Source organism: Polypterus senegalus, chromosome 15, assembly GCF_016835505.1.
Source record: "Polypterus senegalus isolate Bchr_013 chromosome 15, ASM1683550v1, whole genome shotgun sequence".
NCBI classification, from domain to species: Eukaryota; Metazoa; Chordata; class Cladistia; order Polypteriformes; family Polypteridae; genus Polypterus; species Polypterus senegalus.
Genome location: NC_053168.1, coordinates 69,253,789 through 69,278,121, shown reverse-complemented (window position 1 = coordinate 69,278,121; position 24,333 = coordinate 69,253,789). Strand labels below are relative to the sequence as shown.

The 24,333-nt window shown below is 38.8% G+C and overlaps 1 protein-coding gene across 2 annotated transcripts in view; it reads left to right on the top strand.

Moving 5' to 3' along the window:
- LOC120515681 (zinc finger protein 804B) overlaps window positions 1–23,102 on the top strand; it is a 733,607-nt gene extending 710,505 nt beyond the window's left edge. The window contains exon 4 of one of the 2 annotated variants that reach the window (XM_039736913.1): window positions 18,387–23,102. In XM_039736913.1, the coding sequence (XP_039592847.1) occupies window positions 18,387–21,885 (3,499 nt within the window). In that variant the 3' untranslated portion in view covers window positions 21,886–23,102. Of the gene's footprint in view, window positions 1–18,383 lie in introns of both variants that reach the window. The other variant, XM_039736912.1, reaches the window with a different exon arrangement.
- Window positions 23,103–24,333: the final 1,231 nt, after the last annotated feature.

The following is a 24,333-nucleotide window of genomic DNA, read 5'->3' as shown; positions in this document are numbered from 1 at the left end:
ATAAACCAAAGAAAATTTTTTTGCATTAATTCTTAGGCCGGCTTTACTAAGTGTTTATAACATCGCATATACCTGTTGTATACCTCCTTCCAACTGAATGGCTACATCAATGATTGGGCATAAACACGATGTGGGAAGAACCTGTGATGTATTTTCCTCGTCAATGACAAGGCCCAATTCTTTCTTAGAGGTGGAAAGGATACTTCCACTGTTATTGTCCGACTAGTCCTGTCTGAAAATTACAGGGACAGGAGGGCTGTGCATAACAACTACCCAGATCTTTTGTGTTAACCATTTATAAGTTTTAATGCATCAGGTGTACACCACCGTGTTTCCCCATGGATACAGCTTAAACTGCTCGATCTGGACTCCCATTTTCATGGAAGTATGTATCAGTGAGCTAAAATCAAAACATTGCTGCAGGAATCAATAAGCGCGGATGCCTTAAATCCATTCACAACCACCACCTCATCTCTCCTTTGACCCAACTGCAGTTCATGGGTTCGCCGAAAAGGGGTCAGTTGGGAATGGTGTGGCCAAGCTCCCTGCATTTTTATCAGAGGGGTGATGTAGATAGCTTCTCCATTGGGTGCCTGTTGGGGTCGTTGTCAAGCCAGGAGGACTCCAGTGTAGCAACCTGTCCCTGCTGAGATACTTGTGTTTCTCAGCATGCCTTTCTGCTTTCTTAGCTTGGGAGGGCTTGTATGAGGAAGTCACAGGCAACAAGCTCCATGAAGTCTTCAGCAGAGTTGCTTTTGGCTCCAGTTTTCATAGTCCTGAGCACGTGCAGGTTTTTTGGGGTAGAAGGTCCACTCATGGCAAGCCCTAGCCTGTTGGTCTGGAGTGATGTCATATCTCTGTAGCACCTCAGCTTTGAGTTTAAAATAATAACCACCTACTTTGGTGTCAAGATCATAATAGGCGCACTGCGTGGTCCCTACAGAAAATGTGGTAATATTTGTGCCCACTCTGTGCTTCCCAGCGATGACGTGCAGCTGTGCACACAAGAATTAAGAAATGAGTTTCAATATCGACATCAGCATGCAAGGGTAACAATACCTGGGATGGCCACATACACTGGCCCCATTGTAGAGCAGCATGAGCTTGTCCACGTACTTCTGCCTTAGCGATTTAGGTCTGTTGTTGCCCCACCTCGAATTTTAAGGCTTGGATCTCTGCCATCATCCTCTGCATGAATTCTGCTACGTCTTGTGCCTCTTTCTCCTGCTGAAATCCTGCCAACTATGTCACTGTAAAGGAGACAAGAGTATAAAATAAAGGGTCTGGGGCACCTGAAGGCAAACACCTGTAATAAAAAGGCGCTATATAGGCGCCTGACCCAACACAGATGGACACAGAGGCACGTATAAAATGAAAGACTTTTTATTTTCTCTTCAGCCGTGTGGCACTTCTTCCCCGTGTCCAACAGCCCAACACAGTCCCAAAGCACAAGCAAAGACACACAACACACTTCTCTCTTCTACCACCACTCCTCCTCAAGCTTTATTCCTCCTCCTCCCGACTCTGGCTGATAATTGGTGGTTGCTGGCCCCCTTTTATCAGGCACCCGGAAGTGCTCCAGGTGGTTGATTGCTGACATTCGGCTGCACTTCCGAATAAGGCGAAACCAGTGCCCAAAAGGGGCCAGCTGCTCCTGTTGCAGCACCTCCTGGCAGCACCTGCAGAACCCCACAGAGCTGCACAGACCTCCAACCCCCATAAAGCCCAGGGGGAGTCAGAAGCACCGCTGCAACCCAGGGATGCTGCCATCTAGTGTCCAGGGGGAGATACTGGGCTTCCTGCCCTTGTCCCCCTGGCAGTAGTGATGAAGGGGCATCCCGGCCAGGCATGGACCCTGGCCATCTATCACACCCCATATATTAAAGTTACTCAAAAGGTGTAAAAATAAAACGTGTAATATTCCACAAAACTGAGGCGTCCTTGAAATCAGTCCTCTTATAATGAATTGTGGGAGGAAGAAGTGGGTCCAGGTGGTTTGATCCCAGAAGTGACATCACAGTCAGAGATGTGTCAATATTCCTTTCTGCTGGAGGAGAAGGAGAAGAGAGAACATTATTATACAGTGCCCCATCATGACTTGGCAGTAAATTATACTTGCACAAGTCTTTGCTTGTTCCCGAAACACATGCGTGTGACATTGTTTAAAAAATAACAAATGCTCGCGACCACCGTGTTTTGATTCCTGATAATTAACTTCTGTTAATTTGTTACATCATTTTTGTCACATCTTTAATGAATGAAATATGTTGACGTCTCATTGCTTTAAAGGCACATTTTTCTTTTGTGATGATTTCACTGTAATTGTGCCTTCTGGTGACCTGGGACCTCATTTATAAAGCTTGCATACACACAAAAAGAGGCCTGAAATGTTTATATAAAACTTCCCACACAAATGTCAGGACTTCTAAAAAAAAAAAATATTGCACAAAATTATTACAAATCTGACACATTCATACAAAATATATAAAAAAAATGGGAAAGTACACCCTTGGTAAAGAAGGGAAATGCAGCCAAACCAGTTAATGAAGACTCTAATATTATAATTATATTATAATTATAGCTTGGTAATATGGATTGTACTAATTCTGTGTATTTGCACTGAAATTTTTTTTTCTTCAGTTTATATTGGCTATACAGTATGTTGTCACTTCTCAGGGAACTTGCTGACATCTCAGGAATATTTCAGGCAATCACTCTGTCGAGCCTGCTGTACTGAAAACCATCTACTTACTGTCAAGACACTACATCCTGTTTTTGTGTGTGTGGATGTACATACATTAACCATAATATGTTTTTACCAACAATAAAATGGCAATTTTCAGCAGTGTCCAGTTCTAACATAATCGGATAACTATACTGCACGTATATTTCAACAACTGCATCTAGCAGAACAAAGCTGCTTTTGTTAACTAGAAGCTGATACATTCAATTAACACTCATATTAAATGCCAAGATGAGGCTGACAAACATCATTTCTGCGTGGCTTCAGTCAACACCTGATTCATTTATTAAGAAGCAAACTAGCTTTAGGAGGCCTCAGTTTTTCATATGTTCTATACTATTCATTGTATCACATCATTACATTAGCAGCTATCCATTCAGATGTTGGCATCTTACACCTTTTCTGGACTCCAGAAGACATGAGTGCATGCCCTTGCACACGCAGGCAGATGCTCTTGAATGCAGGTAGTGGGATCTCTACAAGTCAGGATGAAGGCTGCTATACCAGACAATGAACATCTGCAGCATTGTTACTGCATATGTATGAGGTTGACTAGCATTGAGATGTGTTCTCAAACGCACATTTACAAGGTAATGTGATTGATAAAGAGCAAGTTGCATAGCAAGGAGTGAACAGCAGGTTGTATAAATCTGATTTTTTTTATTGCTGTTGTGGTAGATAGGGGGGGCTATCGCTCCCTTGAACCCTTGTCCAAGACGTCAGACACCAGATAAAAGTCCAAATAGTCATCCTCTTCCGGATGCTTCTCCCGATACGTGTAGCTGCTCCATGGCGCTTCTTGAGCGTAGGCAAGGTTAAACGCAGGACCTCCACTTGAGCTGCCGCTCTGCCTGTTCTTCTTTTTCCCCATGATGGTCTTGGAAAATGGGGTTTGTGGTGATGTTTCTGCATGTCCTGACACTGTCTTCTTAGGGTTCTCTGCCAACAAAAAATTTGTAAACAGGTCCTCTGCCAAAACGACGGCCAGAGTATCCTGACAGCTACGCCACTGTTACAGATAGGGGGCGCTATCACGACCTTGAACCCTTGTCCAAGACGCCAGACACCAGATAAAAGTCCAAATAGTTGACTTTTTATTAACACAACGTGCACAAAGCACCCTTCTCTCCACAATTCTCATTAAACAATACAAATACGCAATAATCCTCCACACTCCCAGACGTGTTGCCACCCTTCCACCCAGCTCAGCTCCACATCTGGGGATTTTTATAGTCCCTAACCCGGAAGTGTTTCCAATCCTTCAGTCCATGATTCCTTATCACTTCCGGGACAGATAAAAAGTCCTTTTTTTCATCCCGGAAGTACGTCACTTCTACTGTCGCTTTGCTTATGATGCATTTCCGGGTTATAGGGCACATATGACTCTCTGGGCCTCCCTGCAGCGTCCTCTGTTGGCCCCTGGGGTATCCAGCAGGTTTGTAGGGGAAAACTCCATGATTCCCCGCTGGTATCCAGGGCACCTCCATGCTGCAGGGAGAGCTCCATCTGGCAGCCTGAGGGTATTGGCCATGATGACAAGCTGGCCATAGAACACACTGTATACATTTTCCTGCTTTTTGGCATGCACATATTTTTGCGCTTGAACCCATGCAAAGTTTTATAAATAAGGCCCCTGGTCTCTATAAGGTTTCCTGAAAAAGATGAAATGTGAATTTAAACCTAAAGGAAATACACATCTTAACTCAAGCATCTAAAAATTCAGCCTTAAGATCAATATAAGATTTCTTGCCTTTGCTCCCTTACACTATTATGGACCTTGTTTTGTCTCAATACGAAAGTCTGTATGATTGCGCAACTCTTGACTGTTTTATGGTTACTTATTGGGTCTAGTGTTTACAACCTCTGTCATTTGCTCTAAAGAACAATCTAGCAGCACAATCTTTTTAATGGACACATGTGCACACATTGGTTTTGATAAAACAATCAATCCTGTTTGCCTTAAACAAACACTGAATATTGTTTTTGTGTTTCCATTAGTGCCCTCCTAAACATTATGGGGTAGTACAACTACTGAGAGGAGTACAGTCTGCAGCTTATTGTATTCCATCATAGCAAAAGACCAATGGAAACAAATAATTTGCATATTTCGACATAAAGATTAAATGGTGTTCTTCTTTTCCAAAGCAAGGTTTCCATTAATATGTATGATAAATACAGTTCGTATTTGTGCCATTATAATGCTGCTTCTATCAAATTATTTATTCTTTTATTCTTGGCTGCATTAAAAACAAGACAGGATCCAACCCCTGATAAGATGATAATCCAATATAGGAGACACTTCCTTACACAGGTTCAGTTTGAGGTTGGCAGTGTCTCAGACCTGCACATTTTTGTAAGCTGAAAGGTCATTCTATTGAATTATATTATATTATTCTTCATTGGGAAGAAACACTACATTTCCCTGATGGCAACACAAATTAGACGATCTACAAGACTACGAATTAAAGTTTAAATCCGAACAATATATTCGATCTCTTTTCGCTGTTCTGTTATTTCACTGAGGAGTAATTTCCATTTGTTTGCGCTAATGCCATCTTTACTATAATTTTTTGAGACTTTTTGAATTTTAGTACTTTCATTATCTGTAACCTGCTCTGCATGTGTATCGCGCTAACGTTTTTGCATGCTTTACGACGTTCTACTTTGTCATCTATGCTTTGTCTTTTGTTTCTGGCCCCGGGCATGTTTAAATCTCTTGCCACAAACTCTCGTCTTGTGGGTCATGAAAAAATCTCTCTGAAAAAGACACGTCTCGTCCCAGGATTTTTTTATTATAATAGAGAGATATGAAACGTGATGGAGTAGCATTGAGGGATTACTTATGTTACATGAGTGTATTTATGTGAACCTGTTTATTCTGACTCTTGGTTAAATGAGTAGTATTGAGGACACACCCGAGAATATGAATATAGAACAGAAAGTGGAATTCTAATGGGCATTTATAATGTTAAATCAAAAGGGGGGAAAATCGCTGGGACTGAAAAAGTGAAATATATATGCAGGGTTATGATGACTTCATTGAATGCAAATAAAGAGACACAACTTGGATGACAGACTGAAAGCTGTGTGATTTCATTTTTGCTCAAATTTACCTGTATTCCACAGACAACAGACTTCCCATTTAACACATAGTAAAATGGAATGATTTTAGTGATTAATACAAATCATGACAATAAAAGTCCACTAATGTTAAAATTGACATATGGCCAATTGATAATCAGAGAAAAAAATATTCAGTCAACAGTGAAGAAAATAAATCACTAGGGCAGTGATTCTTAACCTTTTTTGAGTCATGGACCCCCTTTAAGAATCTGATGAAAGGTATGAGCTCCCTTCCCCAACAATATTCACATAAACACAACTTTGCATACAATCAATACAATGTACTTTATTTATCGAGATTTGATTCTCATACATATATGACATAAACAAAGTACAGTACAGTGATCCCTCGCTATATCACGCTTCGACTTTCGTGGCTTCACTCTATCGCGATTTTTTCTCATACACGCTTACGTCACTACGCATGCGCTTTCTGAGAACTTTTATCTAAGCCCTACGATGGCTCCTAAACGTGCTGGTTTTTCTAAGCCTTCTGACAATAAAACTAAGCGCCGGAGGAAGATGCTTACTATCCAGGAGAAGGTGAAACTCTTGGATATGATCAAAGATGGCAATACCCTACAAAAGCCTCCTCACGCATATGAAAAGACAGCGCCAGCAACTGCCTATCAAGACGTTCTTCAGCCGTGCACCCAGACACCCACTGCCTACTCCTAGTACTCCTTCAGCGGAAGAAGACAACAACGCACCTGCTGAAGATACTGCACCACCTGAAGACTCTCCTACTGAGGTCGTGCCTTCATAGGTTAGTGGTTGTGTGTAAGAACTGTGTGTGTGTGTAATTAAATGTACAGTACAATAATCTACTATATAAAAGCGGTCGGGATTGTCCTTCCATCCCGTGAGTGGAAAGCGTAGCGGTATTCCGCTTCTCACAGACTTACTACTTGCAGCTTGTGGTACAAAGTGACGTGATGTTAGCAGAGTTCTGGTGCTCCCATCATTCCCTTGCTTATGTGTGCGATTCACTGGAAAAATAGACAAAATTATGTCTCTGGAAATAAATAATGTTGATGGAATACAAATGCCTCACCGCGTAGTAACTATCAGGGGAGATGGTGCTTGCTTATTCTCATCTATAGCTTATTTAATGTATGAAACTCCATCTTTAGCGGTACAGATTCGGGCTGACATTGTACGACTTTGGACAGGCACTCAAGGGGATAAAAAAAACGTAGATTTTCGGGAGATGTTATGAATGGGTACTTTGATGTTCTCATTTCCTATACTTACATGCCTGATGTACACATGGAGCACATACAAATTAAGGATGAAAGTCGGTTGCCTTAAAAGGCGGGTGAGCCTAGTAATAATATGATATTTGTAACGTCTAATATGTCTTATTTTCTCTTATTTTGTCTAATATATTGGGTAATACGAGTGTAATGGTGACTAAAGGGTGTTATTTCATGTCTAGAAGGGTTCTAATAATGTTATAAAACGTATTTAGAAGGTCGTAAACAGGTTTTATATACTCCAACTGCAAAAATATTTAATTTATAAATAAAGAATCCTACTTCGTGAAAATTCATTTATCACAGTAGAGTCTGGAACGGATTAAACGTGATAAACGAGGGTTCACTGTATTATTAAACTTTAAAGTAAACAATCTAAAAAAACACTTATTTTTTATGCAAAAAGTAATGGCCACTCATTATAATTATGAAATACAATCCTCTTGTGCAAATTAAAATTGATCTACTCCTATTATGTTTTCTACTACCATTACTACTACTACTACATCTATTCCAAATTAACAGTACCAGGCTGTATAGTGAATGTAAATGTTAATTTTTATCTGACCCTCATGGACCCCCTAGTGGTTCACGGACCTCATGTTAAGAACCTCCTGCTCTAGGGGATCCATGCTCCAGAGAACAGCACAGTCAATGGAAGAACAAGTCATAGTTCTGATGACCTAGGCTAACCAACCAACTCCCACACTTCTAGGCAATGCAAACAAAGATTAAATTATTTTGTCATTGATCCTAAGGCTCACAATATTTATGGTGTCACTTCCCAGTGGTTAACACTGCTGCCTCACAATAAGGAGGCTTTGGTTTGTGTCCCGGATCTCCTCTGCATGGAGTTTGCATTTTCTTAACGTGACTGCTTGGGTGTCCTATGGGTGCTCTGGTTTCCACCCACAGTCCAAAAACATGCACGTTAGGTGGACCGACACTACTAAATCGGCCCTAGTGTGCAGTTGGTGTGTGTGTGTTTGTGTGTGGGTGTTCGCCCTGAGATGAGCTGGCAACCTGTCCAGGGTTTGTTCCTGCCTTGTGTCCTGTGCTACCTGGGATGGGCTCCAGCACCTCCCACAACACTGTTCAGGACTAAGCAGGTTAGAAAACGACTTCCTCTGGGTTGGAGTAGCAGCTTAGCATTGTATCACAGTCGTTAGTTACCTCAGCAGAATACTGTTAAGAAAAACAGAATAGAGGAGTGTCTGAGTACCAAATGGTTTTAGTTCTATGCAAATCACTAACCCAGTATCAAGATGTCCACCCAATTGGCAACTGGAAATGGTGTGCTGAGCAAAAGAAATTAATATTAACTTGGATTTAAATGCTGAGACCAATGAGGAATTACTTAAAACAGATATTTCCATCGCTTTTGGGGCTAAATGTTCAACCTCTCAAAATAGTATTTTTTTATGTTTGCAGCCCAGAGAAGACCATAACCCTGTGACTGTAATGTATGCTACATTCTTTTAGGTAATGGCCCAAGCATTTAAAGGTATTTGTATATATGTGAGAAAAAAGATTTGGAAATCAGGCGTGAAGGTAATGAAGATATGTGGTAGTATCGCTCAGTTCTATTTATAACACTAATTTGAAGCAAGATTTTGTTTCAACTAACAACAAAAAATAGAATAATTTTAGCAGCCTACGAATAATAGATTACATTAGTTAGTTCTGATAGAAATAAACATTTGCATGCTATGAACACTCAATTTTCTTGTGTTTTTAGATGTAAAAGCAGATTCCTGATACTGTTGTAATGTGGGTGGTTTATGAAAGACTGGTGTCAAAATTTATTTAAATTCCTTAATGATTCAATAAAACTTGAGTAAAACAAATATTTAGCCTTATTATATTAAAAAGTAACTGTACTCTTTTGCAGTCTGTATCACTCCCAACACTTAATAACATACCTTTTTTTAACTTTATTCATAGGGAAGACGTTATTACTCATTAACACTTTTATCTCATCAGCACAATTCATTAAGAACATGGTAGGAAAAATAGAAAAAGCTGAGTTTGATCTGCTTACAGTATGATTGAAAGCCTATATAATTTTTTTAGTTATATCTTCTAAAAAAGAAGTATGCAAAGTCAAAACAGTAACCACATCCACAACCCTGGTTTAAAAAATAAAAATCTAACTTTACAATATAAAAATGGGGAACTATTATCGCATTTTTGCAAATGCTGAAATCAATCTGAAAAAATATGTAGACTAAAGTATGAATGTATGTAAGTCTTAGAAGCTACCCTTATGTCTAAAAACTTCTCATTACAAGACATTCAATGTCATTCACAAAATGTGTTAATGCTGTTTCTGTACTGTGACTATTGCAAAAGCTAGACTGAAAATTTTTCAGGTTACAGGTAGTCATCAACCTACGGCGTATGCATTTTACGACCATTCAACTAACAACTGGTACCATGTCTCAAGGGCAGGCGACAGATTTTGTCATACCAGCTCCGTTTGCCGTGACTCATTTATCTCAATCTCATTTTGTTACCTGCAGTGGTTTAGTCTACATTCAATTACATCTGTCTAACAAATATTGGAAAAAAAATGAAGGTGATCAAGCAGTATGAAGGAGGAAAGAAAGCAAATGCGATCATATGTGACTTCAAGTTATCCTGTTGTAACCGTTGTTTTGCCACTTGTGCTGTACTGCTGCACACTGGCTTTGAATATGGTTAACCTCTGAAGCTTCTGTGTTGATGTGCTGCTTTGTGCGAACCACCACTAAGTCTCGGGTCCCCAGTGGCCAGGGGCCTCATGCATAACGCCGAGCATGGAATTCGCACTAAAACATTACGAAAGCACAAAAGCCGAAATGTGCTTACGCACAGAAAAATCCAGATGCAGGAATCTGTGCGTACTCCAACTTAAACGTTCTTCTGCTACATAATTCCCGGTCAGCGTGAAAACTAACGTTCGTGCACCCGCCTTATGTCCCGCCCCAAGTCCTCCCAGAATTACACCTCTTTGAATATGCAAATCAATATAAATCACCCTTAAGCTCAGCCTTCTGTGAAAAGACAATGGGAAAAGCATGGAGGAAAATATAAGAATTTCAGCGAATACCAAGCGGAGGCAAAGGAAAAACATACTATTGTTTAATTAAACCGTGGTATAATTAACAAAAGGAAGTTGATCGAGTGACATAGTGTGTTGGAGAAACTTGAAAGCTCAGATATCAAAGTCGCTGTGAAAAGGCGAGTCGTAGCCCACCGTCTGAGTGTCATATGAAAGCTTATTAGGGTACAGACAAAAGAAATAGGCACACAGTGGGAAAAAAGCATGAAATGTCAACTTCAATCTCGAAATTTCTACTTTAATCATGTAGTTTATTTTGTCATTAAAGTAGTACATCATAAACGTCATCTTAAAATCGTATAATCAACCAGTTTCTCAAGTCACATCGTAATTAAAATAGCACGTTAAATGCTTTGTTTTGTATGTGATCTTCTATGTGCTCTATGTGTGTGAATCACTACTTGCTTCTTAAACCGGCTCTCTTCCTCCGACTGGACACAGAATCCATTACAATCGTGATATTACAGCTCTCTGAATAACTAAAATACTGAGATGTATACGTGATATCATTTTCATGATGATAGTTAAAGCACGTTATTAAACATGGGTTTCACGGCATAGTGATTGTGTGCGACCTTCGATGAAATTATTTATTGCAGCAGTACTCATGGGTGGCTCTAGGCTTGTGGCGGCCCTGGGCAGAGAAAGAATCGGTTGCTCCTTCGCCCGCCAATGTCAATATGATATCTTATGCACGTTGGATGGCCACGTCCGTTGCGGACACTGCATAGCCGCCTCGTGCTCATGACACAAACGTTTAATTTTTGTCGAAATTTGCCGCTGCTGTTTTTAGCTGTGTCGTTATTTTCTCTTTCTGTTTTATATTCACTATATATTGGCGTGGACGCCCCTGCAGTCCTTGCTTTTCTTTCTCCAAGTAACCGATCGCCACACAATCAGCTCTGTAATAGATGTTAAGCCATCTGTAAGCTTAGAGCACCGATTCTTCAAAACGTTTAAGGAACATTGAACTATCTTCGTAGTACATGTTTAATTATTCTATCCTTCACGCCAGTTCCAGTGAAGCATATAAATTATTTAAATGAAGATAAAGTTTTACCTGTATAATGTAATAAACATATTTTGCTGCATTTCATCTTAAAAATTATATTGTTATCATATGTAAATACACGCTTTATAAAGTGGCTCAGTTTGTGCATTATTATAACTGTAGTGCAAGTTTACAGTGAGGTAATTTTACTTATAAGTACAAACAGTTCTACAAGGAGAAATTGATTGAGTGCGTTTATAGTTCTTGGGATGAAACTGTTTCTGAACCCCGAGGTCTGTAGAGGAAAGGCTTTAAAATGTTTTGCCGTGGCTGAGGTAGCATGTGCTTGATTCTGTATCCTGATAATTCTCTTTCCGATCAGCTGCTGCTGTGATTCACACTCAGATACAGTTACATAAATATTGAGAGTGATGCAATGAGAGTAATATGGAAAAAGATGATCCACTGTGGCAACCCCTAATGGGAGCAGCTGAAAGAAGAAGAAGGTGCAGTGAGAGTAATAACGCTAAAGCAGTTATGGTATTTTGAATACTGTGGCTATTCCTTGGACCATTATATTGTTACAAGTTAATTACAATCAGATGCATTACACTAATAAACAATCTGCAGTTAGTTTCAGTGTATTTATAAAGCCGGGTCAGGAAAATAATGAGTAACCACACAGCAACAGTAGCACTGCTTTGACACTGGGTCTGCAAAACCGAGCTGAGAACTTGCGTATGACAAGGTATGAGGTACCGTGGAAAAGTGCGTGGCTTTACGCAAAGTGTAGGTTTTAAACATCACAATTTGAACATGGAAAAGTTCTTACACAACATTTCTGTGCGTATGCACCGTTTATACATGAGGCGCCAGGGCACTCATGCTGGAGCTCTCCCTCCCAAGCCTCCTTGACTCCCACTGCCTTCTGCAGAGAGCCGTCTATGATCCTGGTCACTCCTGCTCCTCTGAAAGGCTCAGAAGGAGTGACCCAATCCATCTGCCCCTGAGTGTTGGCCTTGTACCCTTCCAGGACTGTACTTCCAGCTGCCTGCCTTCAGTCAAGCGAGCCTGCTCTCTCTCTCGCTTGCTCCTGCACTGGCTTTTTCGGCCTCCTGCCTTCTTCTCTCCTTAACATCCATCTTCTGTTCTTTTTCCTTTTTCCATAATCTTTTGTGCAAGCGCGTACTTATACGGTTCTGTGGGCACAACAGGAAGCCAGTGAAGCAATAGAGAACAATTGCAACTTCAAGTGTAAGAGCGTCTCAACACAACTATCTCCCTGAGGTTGCGTGAGCATGCCCACGGAGACTGACACGGCTGATGGATTATTTAAAGAAACCGCCATTCTTTTGGAACTGCGGACCCGCTATGTCACAGCCAGCTCCATGAATTTTGGGTTATTAGAGATTGGATAACAAACTTTTCCTTGTTAATGTGTGCTTTCATATTTGATTTTCTGGTTTAATTGAACTCTTGCTTTGTTTTCTAACTTTGATTTTTGTGTAAGACTGTCAGTTTTGTAAAAAGATAGGATAGGCTTTTGGATAAGAATTTAGGCTTGGCATTAATGCTTAATCTTCTGGTTGTACAATCTTTTCTTACTTGCCTCTGTACAGGTTATATCACACATAGCCATATGTCAGTTGAAACCTATAGTTCTTTTTCAGAAAACCCATTGCACTGTTGTACCTTAATATGTGATTACACTGGTAAGGGTAGTAGACTTCAATAAATGTAATAGAACAGTCATAATAACATTTTGAATCTCAGTACCAGAAGTGATAATTGACCTATCATATTATATTATGTTGTATCTATACTAATAAAAGGCAAAGCCCTCACTCACTCACTCACTCACTCACTCACTGACTCACTCACTCACTGACTCATCACTAATTCTCCAACTTCCCGTGTGGGTGGAAGGCTGAAATTTGGCAGGTTCATTCCTTACAGCTTCCTTACAAAAGTTGGGCAGGTTTTATATCGAAATTCTACGTAATGGTCATAACTGGAAGCAGTTTTCTCCATTTACTGTAATGGAGATGAGCTTGAACGCCGTGGGGGCGGAGTTTCGTGTGACATCATCACGCCTCCCACGTAATCACGCAGTACATAGAAAACCAGGAAGACCTAAAAAAAGCGCTGAAGAAAACATGCATTATATAGTTGAGAAGGCAGCGAAACAATAAGAAGCGAGCGAGTGACATATACAACCATATTCATGACTTCTGCTACTTGAAACAAAGCACGATGTAAACCTACACTTTAAATTAAGTTCATAGACAGGCTGCCGCTGGCGTTTGTAATTTAGTGCCTGCCCATATAAGGCCGTCCGTCCGCGGCAATCCAATAGCAAACTCCACTAAATATTTACGGGTTAAGGACTGTGCTTATGCAGAGGAAGATGAGATGGTCAGGGTGGTGTTTGGTACAAACTCAGCGAAACTGCGAGAGAAAGTTTTAAGTGCCAGGACTAAGGTAACATTAAATACAGCCATGGACATAGCGAGATGGCACCAGCACAGCTGGGAACTTCGATGCATGTACACCGAGCGGCTCACGTGAACTGGCGCAGTGCACAGATAAAAGCAACAGTTCCAAAGAGCTGAACAAAACCGAATTACACAATTGAAAAGGCAGCAAAAAATATGAAGCGTCTGATACATACAAGCATATTCATAAATCCAAAACAAAGCACACGTTGGAAAAAGTCAATGTCCCGCTAAAGGAAGACAGTGTAAAAAACCGTGCATGCAGTGTGTCAGGTCTCAGATAAAGAAGAAGACGAGCTGTTTATTGATGCAGTAAGAAACGAATCGATGAATGAAACCTGTCATCTTTACAGCGATTGACAAACACGGAATGTAACTTGAACACAACACATCCTACAAATACGAACCTGATTGAAAGAAATAATGATAATCAAATCCTTGATGACAGCAACACTCAGTAACACTCACAAAACAAATACTGTATATTGACAGTCATGTTACGTTATTTTTAAAATGTTCCCTTTTCTTTTTCATAGCTTTTTAACACACTACTTCTCCGCTGCGATACGCGGGTATATATATATATATGTATATATATATAACCCGATCTACATACTCGAATAATGGATACTTTATTTGCCATCAATGATTGTTTTGGTAAAGCCATACTCAGTGTATTCATTAGATGAGCGGTAAAAAGTATGAGCGAGGGGAGGATGACTTATTGAGGCATGCAGGCTGTAGTGCGCGTCAACTCTATCTGAATTGCGCGATCACATTTGAAAAATATATCTTTTCAAGTTCTATTTAGTCCATATGTGTCAAACTCAAGGGCGGGCCACATCCGACCCGGCGTAATTATATCCGCCCCGAGATCATTTTATATACTGTATTATTGTTATTAAAGCCGGGTATATGAAGCGCTGGTAACACAATAAACTACAGATCCCATAATGCAGCGCTTCAGCTGCCTTGCCAACACTTACCGAGTTAATCAAGTTATTGCGAAGCTAGCTCACACGATGCTGAAGAGAAAAGTTGATTCTGAAAATAGAGCCTTTAAAACCGATGGGAGGCTGAGTATATGTTTACTGAACCCGTGTGTCTCATTTGTGGAGCTAATGTGGCTGTAATTACAGAATTTAATCTAAGACGGCACTATGAGACAAAACATCAGGTTAACCTGAATGCAATGCAGAAGATACAGAAAGCAGCATAATTAAATAAGAATCTGACACTTCAGCGGACGTTTTAACCCGTGCACAATCACAAAGTGATTTCAAGTGAAGCTGCTTTTATGGGAGACACAAATGCACCAGTGCACTTGCCCCACTTTCCCTGTTGCCAAGTAATGTTAAACCAAGTCGTCACTACGGTGTTCCCAAATCGCACTTTGCTGATAAACTGGCGCACTGAGTTTGCACGGCGCTTTGGTGACTTTGAAGAACAAAAAAAGTCCGTCTACATGCGGCTCGAACCTTGTGCATGTTTGGTAGCACATATCTGTGTGAGAAGCTCTTCTCAGTGATAAAGACTAACAAAACAGCACACAGGAGTCGCCTCACTGATGAGCACCTGCAATCCATCCTGAGAATCTCCACAACACAGAACCTCACACCAAACAGAAACGAACCTGTGGCCAAAAAAGATGCCAGGCGTCCAGCTCTAAAATGACATATGAGCAAAGACAACTGAATGATTTGATTTGTTATTGCTGAAAGGAACACATTTTATTTATATTTCTAGGTTTTGTTATGCAGCATGTTCATATTTGAATTTGTATAATTTTGACAGGATATATTTTTATGGAGAGCAAAATCTTTTGGGATATTTAAAATCTAAGTTTATTTTTATATAAAATTACATAAGAGTAAAGAAATTTGAATGTTTGTTCTTTTAACGTTTACTTTATTTCTAACTTGTATAATTTAGACAGGATATATTCTTATGGAGAGCAAAATATTATAAGTTGTTTAAGGTTTGAGTTGATTTATTCAGAATAATATTCCTGTCTGTTTTACCATTCCTACCAAAGATATTTCTGTCGACTAAATAAAAATTCCTTCTATTTAAAATTTAAATAGAACTTGAACAAATCGATAGTTCATAATATCCACGCAGACTTGCACGTAAGAGCGGAGTTATCCGTTTTAACAAGCAGCGTATTGCACTGATAAAATAGCTGTGTGTGTATATATGTAGATATGTATGTATATGTATATATATGTTTATATATGTGTGTGTGTATGTATATATATATATGTATTTGTGTGTGTATGTATGTATGTGTGTATGTATTTATGTGTGTGTGTATATGTATGTGTATATATGTAGATATATATATATGTACAGTATATATATATGTGTATATGTATAGATATGTATATATATATATATATATGTTTATGTATGTGTGTGTAAATATATATATATATATGACAACAACACTCATCACTCACAACAGTGACAAAACAATTACATTGACAATCATGTTACACTATTTTCAAAATGTTTCCTTTTCTTTTTCATTGCTTCTTTAACACACTACTTCTCCGCTGCGAAGCGCGGGTATTTTGCTAGTTATTAAAATAAATGCCACGTTTACAGCTAGGTCATGTAAAAAGTTACTAAAATAATTCCCGATTAATTAATATAGCTCAGATGGTCTGCAATTAGGAATACAATATTATTTTTTATGTTTAATGTCAGAAATGACACCAAAAACTATGTGAAAATTACTTATTTTTTGTCTGATATATATAATATGTGTTTCTTGATTTTTCCGAGAAAATAAAGCTGCCTGGTGTGACCTGAACTAAAGGAGCAGTATCAGTGCTATTAAGCTAAGTAGTCATAGCTGGTCAGTGGTCAGTGTAATTTTATTACTCCAAACAGCTTTTTTTCCAAGCGGGCTGGCCTCCCAACAGCTAAATGTAATCAATTAGTTTTTCTTCTGCTAAATTTGAAATTAAAAATGCATGTTATATAAGGACTTTTATAGGAGCATGCAGTTAGTTTTTTTGTCTTCCCTTACTTTCACTTTACACTGGGACATTTAAAAGATGAGTTCCATGTGTGCTGGACTCTTGTGGCAGTTCAACTTTTGCAAGCGAGTATTCCTTTTGAAAATATGTATTTTACTTTTGTTAAGTTTTGTTGTTGACGTAACTGAGCTACCTAGTTTTTTCCTGCCTTTTAAAGCTCCACTTTCGCTTGTTTTCTGACTCTAATACCCGGGCATAGCTTTTTTTTTTTAATTTAGTTTGTATCCAGTAGATGTTAAACATCAGTAATGTTTAAAACTGATACCAACAAAATTAATATTCGTTCAAAAGTTTAAAAAGACTTAAAATGATGATGAAGTTAAAAGCTGTGTATTTGTATTGAGCTTTGGCATAAATGAGGTTTCACATGATCATTTATACAGATACATATTAAAAACAACTACACAAAAATGAAAATCAGTTGATATCCTGACTTTTTTTTTGCTAAAACTGCAGATATAGCTAAAGCCACAAGGGTTAGGAGAGTGACGCAGAAACAAACAAAATCAAGAGACTGGGCAGACAATACATGAGTGGAAAAAGAGCATTGGCTTTAAAACACAAGTTTACTCAATCTGACTTCTCCTTGAGTCTGATAAGGAAGTTCTTCATGGTTGTTTAAACTTTGTAGGATTGTATTTGCTTTACCTTTCAAATTGCATCTTGCAAATTTAGATTCAGTTTCAAAGTTTATACAGTTGGTTTTACAATATACAATGAGTGATTTAAGAATAAGGTATTTGGGGATGTTAATTACTGAGTCAAGTAGGGCAAAGATAGTGAAAGTGCTATGTAAATGTAAAAAATGATTATTATTATTAAGGATTTTTGGATATGTTTACCAAAAACCACAATAACAGGAGAATAAACGTATATTGAACTGTAAACAAATTTGTTAATTATAAGTATGCCTTAATACACAAACAGGAGGTAAATGAGAACTAAACCAATGGAATATTGTGCTAATGAGAAAAATGTATCACACATGGTCTTTGGTTAGATATAAGCTAAGTATAAATGAAATTAAATTTGGTTTATTTTTTAATTAGATTAAGATCTCAATATTTTTATTTCGCACTCTTATTTAAATTTATAACTTATTGAAATACTCATTTGAATGCAAGTTACAACATCCAAGAATTTAGCACTGTAAATGATGAAGAATATCATTTCAACAATCTATCTAACCTGTTCAGTTGGGCCTGATATTTTATTTAAATTGGCACTGAGCAGCTACTTACTGCCAACCATTCCTGTCATCAGCCATTGTACAACAAGACAGTTGCATACAATTAATTCAGCTATGCTACCGTTTTTTTCCTTGGCCCCCAATTTTGCCTGCCTACTGAAAATTTTGTGGAGGGTTGCACTGTTTCCAAGCAAGCAAATGTTTGGGAAACAACATTTTAAACATCATTTTGAACTTCATGGAATAGTTTCATATTTGTAATTTGAATATAATTCAAGTAACTAATACAGTCACACCCTGGTGGAAGAACTGATTTTAATCTATAGATCCAATGATCTTTATCTCTGTGTGTTTGCTGTTAGATGATTTGGACTCTGTTACATATAATGATTCTTGTACTTTGTTATACAATGAATGATGATTTTTTTTCTTTCTTCAGCAGTTCAGGAAGCGGTCCAAAGTTCAGAGCCACAACTGCCACTGCTAATGAGCAGCAAAAGGAAAAAGTCTCTACAACAAAGGAAAGTAGAAGCAATGACCATTATAGTGCTGGAGATGGGGACATTACATTTGGTTCAGACTCCAAGAACTCGCAGGTCCTTTTTGTTTCCACGGGCAGTGGTCACACTTCAGATGGAAGGATTGGTCTGCAGTCTACAGTAGAGTATAACCAAAGATCTGGAGTCTCCTTTTGTTTCTCTAAAAAGGCCCAGCTAAAACTAGAATCCTCTGCATCGGTTTTCAGTGACACAAATGATGCCGAGGAGCCTCAGAGTCAGAAAGTAAAACAAGCCATCGAAACCTTTCTACCCTACATTTCTGGACCAGACGATACGGTTGATTTTACAGAGGATGAAAACCCAGAAAACCAAAATAAGGTAAAATTAAAGTTGGAAAGCCAGGAAAGTGAACCCGACAGACCCCAGACTCCTGCCACCCAAAGCAGATGTGAAAAGCAGAACTGCCCTGTAATATTTTTGTCCAATCTGGAAAATAATTTATGCAAAGAAAAAGCAGAAATTAATAGTAATGCAGCTGCGGCCACAGATTTTGAAGAATGCAGGGCATTCACCTCGTATTCTGTGTTAAGTGACATTCACAGAGGTACCTGTAAAGGGAATATTAGTCATGAGAAACAAACAGTTAAAATTCAGGGATCAGCAAAAAATGAGAAAAGCACATTAACTGTATGGGATTCACAAATGTTTAACAGGGAAGATTTACAGAGCTTTACAAATGATATAAATGGAACATCTGCTGTGAAAGAAATATTGGAACCATCTTATGGATTAAATAAAAACATCGGACCATTCCTTGATGTTCTTAATAAAGATGGATCAATGATGCTGAAGTGGCCATCTGAACTTTTAATGTATACCCAAACAGAACCAAGCATTTCTTACAGTTGCAATCCTTTATATTTTGATTTTAAATGTTCCCGAAAAAAACAAGGTACTCAAGATGACACACAGCTCATGCAGACTAATGACACTCCACCAATTGCAGCAAATGCCAGGAGGAAAGATTCAGAGAATGAAAAAATGAAAGAGAACACCACAGAAAAACTAACTTTAAAACATTCAAATTACTCTAAACCAAAGAAACCTAAACATTACAAAAGGTATAAAACATACAAACAAAAATCAATTAAGAAAGCACACTGTGGCTGGCAGCATAGTGTAATTGTGAGTGACAATGATGCAGTCAATGCATATTTAGAACAGGATAATATTCCAAAAATTAAAGGATTATTCACAAGCCAGTTAGAATTTAAGAAACGGAAGAGACTGGGCTATGACAATGAGATGATGGAACAGAATGCTAACAACTGGAATTCTACGTGTTCAGTGGCTAAAAAAAGCAAGCTTTTCACCCGTGATGCTCCAACCAACATGCTAAAGAGTCATGAAGATGTTATTTCAAGGGATACTTATTTAAATAGCAGTGGCACCTTTACATGTTTCCATGAGGACAAGAAAAAATGTTTGTCAGTAACCTCTAATTCGCATAGCAGTTTTTCAGAATTGGATACAGAGAGTGAAGGGCAGCCTTCTCAATTATCGACATATTCTCCTTCTAACAGGTCTTCCATTCAGTCTCCATTAAATTCTTCTTACTCCAAAACTGATGAAACCCCATCAAGCTCTAACAAATCTTTCAGCAACTGCCATTTTGGAGAGGACAGCACAAGCAGTGATTCTCATGACTCAATAGCAAGAATGGATAGCAGACACCATGATTACAAAAGCATCTATCGACGCAAAGGGAAGAAGGATTTATCTTTTTTCAAGGAAACAGATTATGATGAAAGCGATGCATATTGCAGATATTCAAGGAGTAGATACTTCAGAAGGAAGCATCAACAAAAGCTCAAGCAAAGTCAAAGCAGAAGTTCGGTCAGCAGCAGCACATCTACTCAAAGCAATGATCACATTCTTTCATATTATAGTTCCAGCCGAAAAACACAGAGTTCTCGATCAAGGCATTCAAGCTGTAGCAACAGTTTAAGTAAAACATGGCCTAGTTCTTTGTCAAAAGAAAGTGGCCATTATTTGAAATGCACGTTAAGTAATAGTAGGAAGGAAGCAAAGGTTTTTGGGAGACCCCCACACTTTGGCCTTGTAAACGTTGAATTGAACAGCAAAAGGGAAAATGTATGTAATGGGAGTAATAGTGAATTCATATCTGAGCACCTTCCAGAAAAAAAGGTGTGTGTTCTGCAAAGTGCTCTTGGAAAGGACCAGTTGGAGAACTCTTCCCAAGACAAAACCAAGGATTGCAGTGTAAGCTGTGTAAAAGTAAAGAATCGATCCCTTGCATGCTCTGGCTCACGGACCGCACCTTTAATCACTAACACTTTAGGCCTACCTTTGATAGGAAAATTACCTGCGGCAAAGAAACAAATTAAGAAGGGTGACCATGACAAAGCAAATATGCAGAAAAGCAACAGAGAGAAAGGAGCCGTTTCTTATAATAAAGAGAAAGAACATATTTTTGGTGATGCACATTTTAATGCTCACCTTCCTGGTGAGGTAAAGGAAACAGCACCAGGGAGCAATAATCAGTCCTCGGAAAGAATAGTAACAGAGCAGAGTATACCATACTCTAAAAAAGAAGATCCTGGTTTACTAAACTGTTCTCCAAATGTTCAAGACATTGCTGGAAGGTTTTCTTCTCTTGATCCTGTTGACTCCAACAATGACACGCAAGCACATTTACTAAACCTAAGGGAAAACTCTGTCTCGAAGGAAGACATATCGCTCACTGCTTCTGAGCTCCATGCTCATTGTAAAGTGGATACTACATCTGAACTTGAGCCAAATTCTAAATGTGTTTCTCCTCCACTGACAGAACAGCCCATAATCTTTACACCAGATGAAATTGATAAATACAGATTGTTACAGCTTCAGGCTCAGCAGCATATGCAACAGCAACTTCTCAGCAAGCATATAAAGGTGCTGCCACCAGCTGATTTACCAAACTTCAGTGCTGCCCAAGCTTTTCACCCCATCCCTGTCCAGCAGCCCAGTCCCATGGCATCTATTCGCCATGCTCTATTTCAGCACCACGCATTGGCAGCCTTCACATCAGGTCTGCAAGGCTTACACCCTCACACAAACCACCAGCCTCTGCCACACCTTCACCCATTCCCTCCGCCTCATCTTACTCCTATTTCACTCTCTCCAATTGCATCTGCCATTTTCCCTGCCCATCCAGCTGCTTTGCTGACAGGTCACCCACTTCATATCATTCCAGCTTCATCTTTGCGGCCAGCCCATCTGGCCCTCCATTCGCTCCCGCATAGCGCTCTTCTGCCCGCCCTTCTTGCTCCATCTCCAGCAATGGCAGCAGTGGCTGCCTCAGCACTCCAGCTCCATCCATTCCTTCATCCTGTGTTCCCTGGCCAGGATTTGCCGCCGCACTCATGTCCAAACACTTGAGCACTGTTGGCCATACTCTTTGAAACTGGAGAAAGCTGTAAGGTTTGCTTTATTTACTGAAGAAGTACAACATATTGTAATGGTTAAAGGAAAGCTTTGCCTCCAGTTCTTAATGGAGTGCACAAAGTGACATCTCATCTGCAGGTTGTGATTACTACCTTTTTATTAGAACTTTACAGAAGGAGGAAACTGTAGCTTTCAAATAAAAAAAGTAAGGTGCCTGTGTACACCAGCAGTGTGTCACATAAAAGAGATCCTCTGCCTTATTTGTTTTACATATCTCTTACCTGTACAATTTCTTGATTTTTTTTTTATTTTCAGTGCATATCAGCTATTTCACCATTCCTTTATTTTTTTATTATTTATTTAAAAACTTTTAACCCTCAGTGTTGATGCAGTGTCAGTTAAAAGTTAAACCCAGTAGATTCAATGGCAAGATTCAAAATTATTGCAAAATACTGCACAATATTTCATCAGCTACATTGGAACTTTGTAATTGCATAGTTACACGTTTTGGTGGATGATTTCAGCTGTAGTACTGTGCATTTATGTGCATGGTGCGTACACTCAGAAATATATTATTCTGATTAACCAATGCTCTGATTATATTAAAATTTTTGTATTCATGCAGAAACTGTACAGAAAATTGATCTCATTTGATAATATGAATACTGTAAGTACAGTTCAAAACTCATACAAAAAGAAAGCGGAGGACATTACAGAAGCATCGTGTTCCTGTTTTTGTGATGGAGTAGAGCTAGGGGCCGAGTAATTTAAATGTCAACGCAGCATGCACCTTTATAGATATCTTTTAAATTAAATGTAATGAGTTCTCAAGTAGCTGTTTGCAGCAAGATTATCATTAGACAATTTGTAAAAATTGCAACATTTTGTATTTTTATGTCTAAAGCCAGCAAGCAGTCAGCAAGTAAACTGAATTGCACTGACTATATCATATGAAATGCTGCTTTTTAGGCATTCCCACATAGGGGATTGTAGAATAATGCAATAATCTTTTTTTCAATATGTATAAACGACATTGAGACCTTGAAATGTATTTATGTACTGTACTTTGTAATGTACATACAATTACTGCTGATGTGAGGTACACAACACTGTAAAATATTCTGTATGATACCCTTTAAAGATACTTTTTGTTTACTGTTATTTTTCTGCAAAAACTGTTAGTACTTACAATTAACGTGTCTGTAAAATAATGTGATGGAAACATTAAATATCAATGTTATCTAAGAAGGAAATACATAGTTATTTCTTTTAGTTTTGATATAGTGGGAGTAATTATGCTACACATTATTTGCATATAAAACATTTTTGTATATAAGGTTTATGTTTATGCTTTTCATGAGATTAAATAGGTGTGTACCTTCTTCCATTCACGATAAAACTTTCTAAATTACAGTTAATGACTGACAATATTTTAGTTAATATTCTGAAAAATATTTCAGGGTTGTTTTGTGGATACTAGTTTTGAGGATTGAGAACCTGTTGGGATGAATAGCCTGTTCTTGTCAAAATTTTCCTAATTTTCTAACCTATTCTGGCAGCAAAGGACACAGAGCAGGACCCATCCTTGCACGAGACGTTAAGTTTATTATGTAAGTTTATACTGAGCAAATTATTAGCAAAATCTGTACACCTGCTAATCAATGCAACTATATAACCAGCTAATCACATGGACGCAGCACAATGCATAAAATCCTGCAGATACAGGTGAGGAGGCTCTGCTGATATTCACTGCAAACACCAAAATGTGTTCTCAGTGATTTTGAGCGTGGCAGGAATGTTGGTGCCAGATTTGTTGGTTTGAGTATTTCTGTGACTGCTTATATCTTGGGATTTTCACAAACAACAATCTCTAGAGTTTATTCAGAATGAAGTTAAAAACAAAGAACATGCGGTGAGTGGCAGTCGTGTGGAAAGAAACACTTTATTGATGACAGAGCTCAGAGAAGAATGGTTCAAGCTGACAGAAGGGCTATGGCTATAACTCAGATAGCCACTCTGTACAATTGTGGTAAGCAGAAACCCATCTTAAAATGCACATAACATCGAACTTTGAGGCGGATGGGTTACAACAGCAGAAGATCATGTTGGGTTCCATTCTTGTTAGCCAAAGAACAGAAAGCTGATGCTGCAGTGGCCACAGGCTCACGAGGCGGAAGAGTCGAAAAACGTGGTCTGGCCTGATGAATCTTGATGTCTGCTGAGACACACAGATGGAAAGAATTTGGTGGAAACAACATGAATCCATGCATCCAGCCTGCTTTGTATTAACAGTCCAGACTGGTGATCCTGGTATAATGATGCGGGGAATGTTTTTCTTGGCACACTTTGGGCCCTTTAATACTTATCAATGATCGTTGGAACATCACGGCATGTTGGAGTATTATTGCTGACCATTTGCATCCCTTACTGTCCATAATTTAC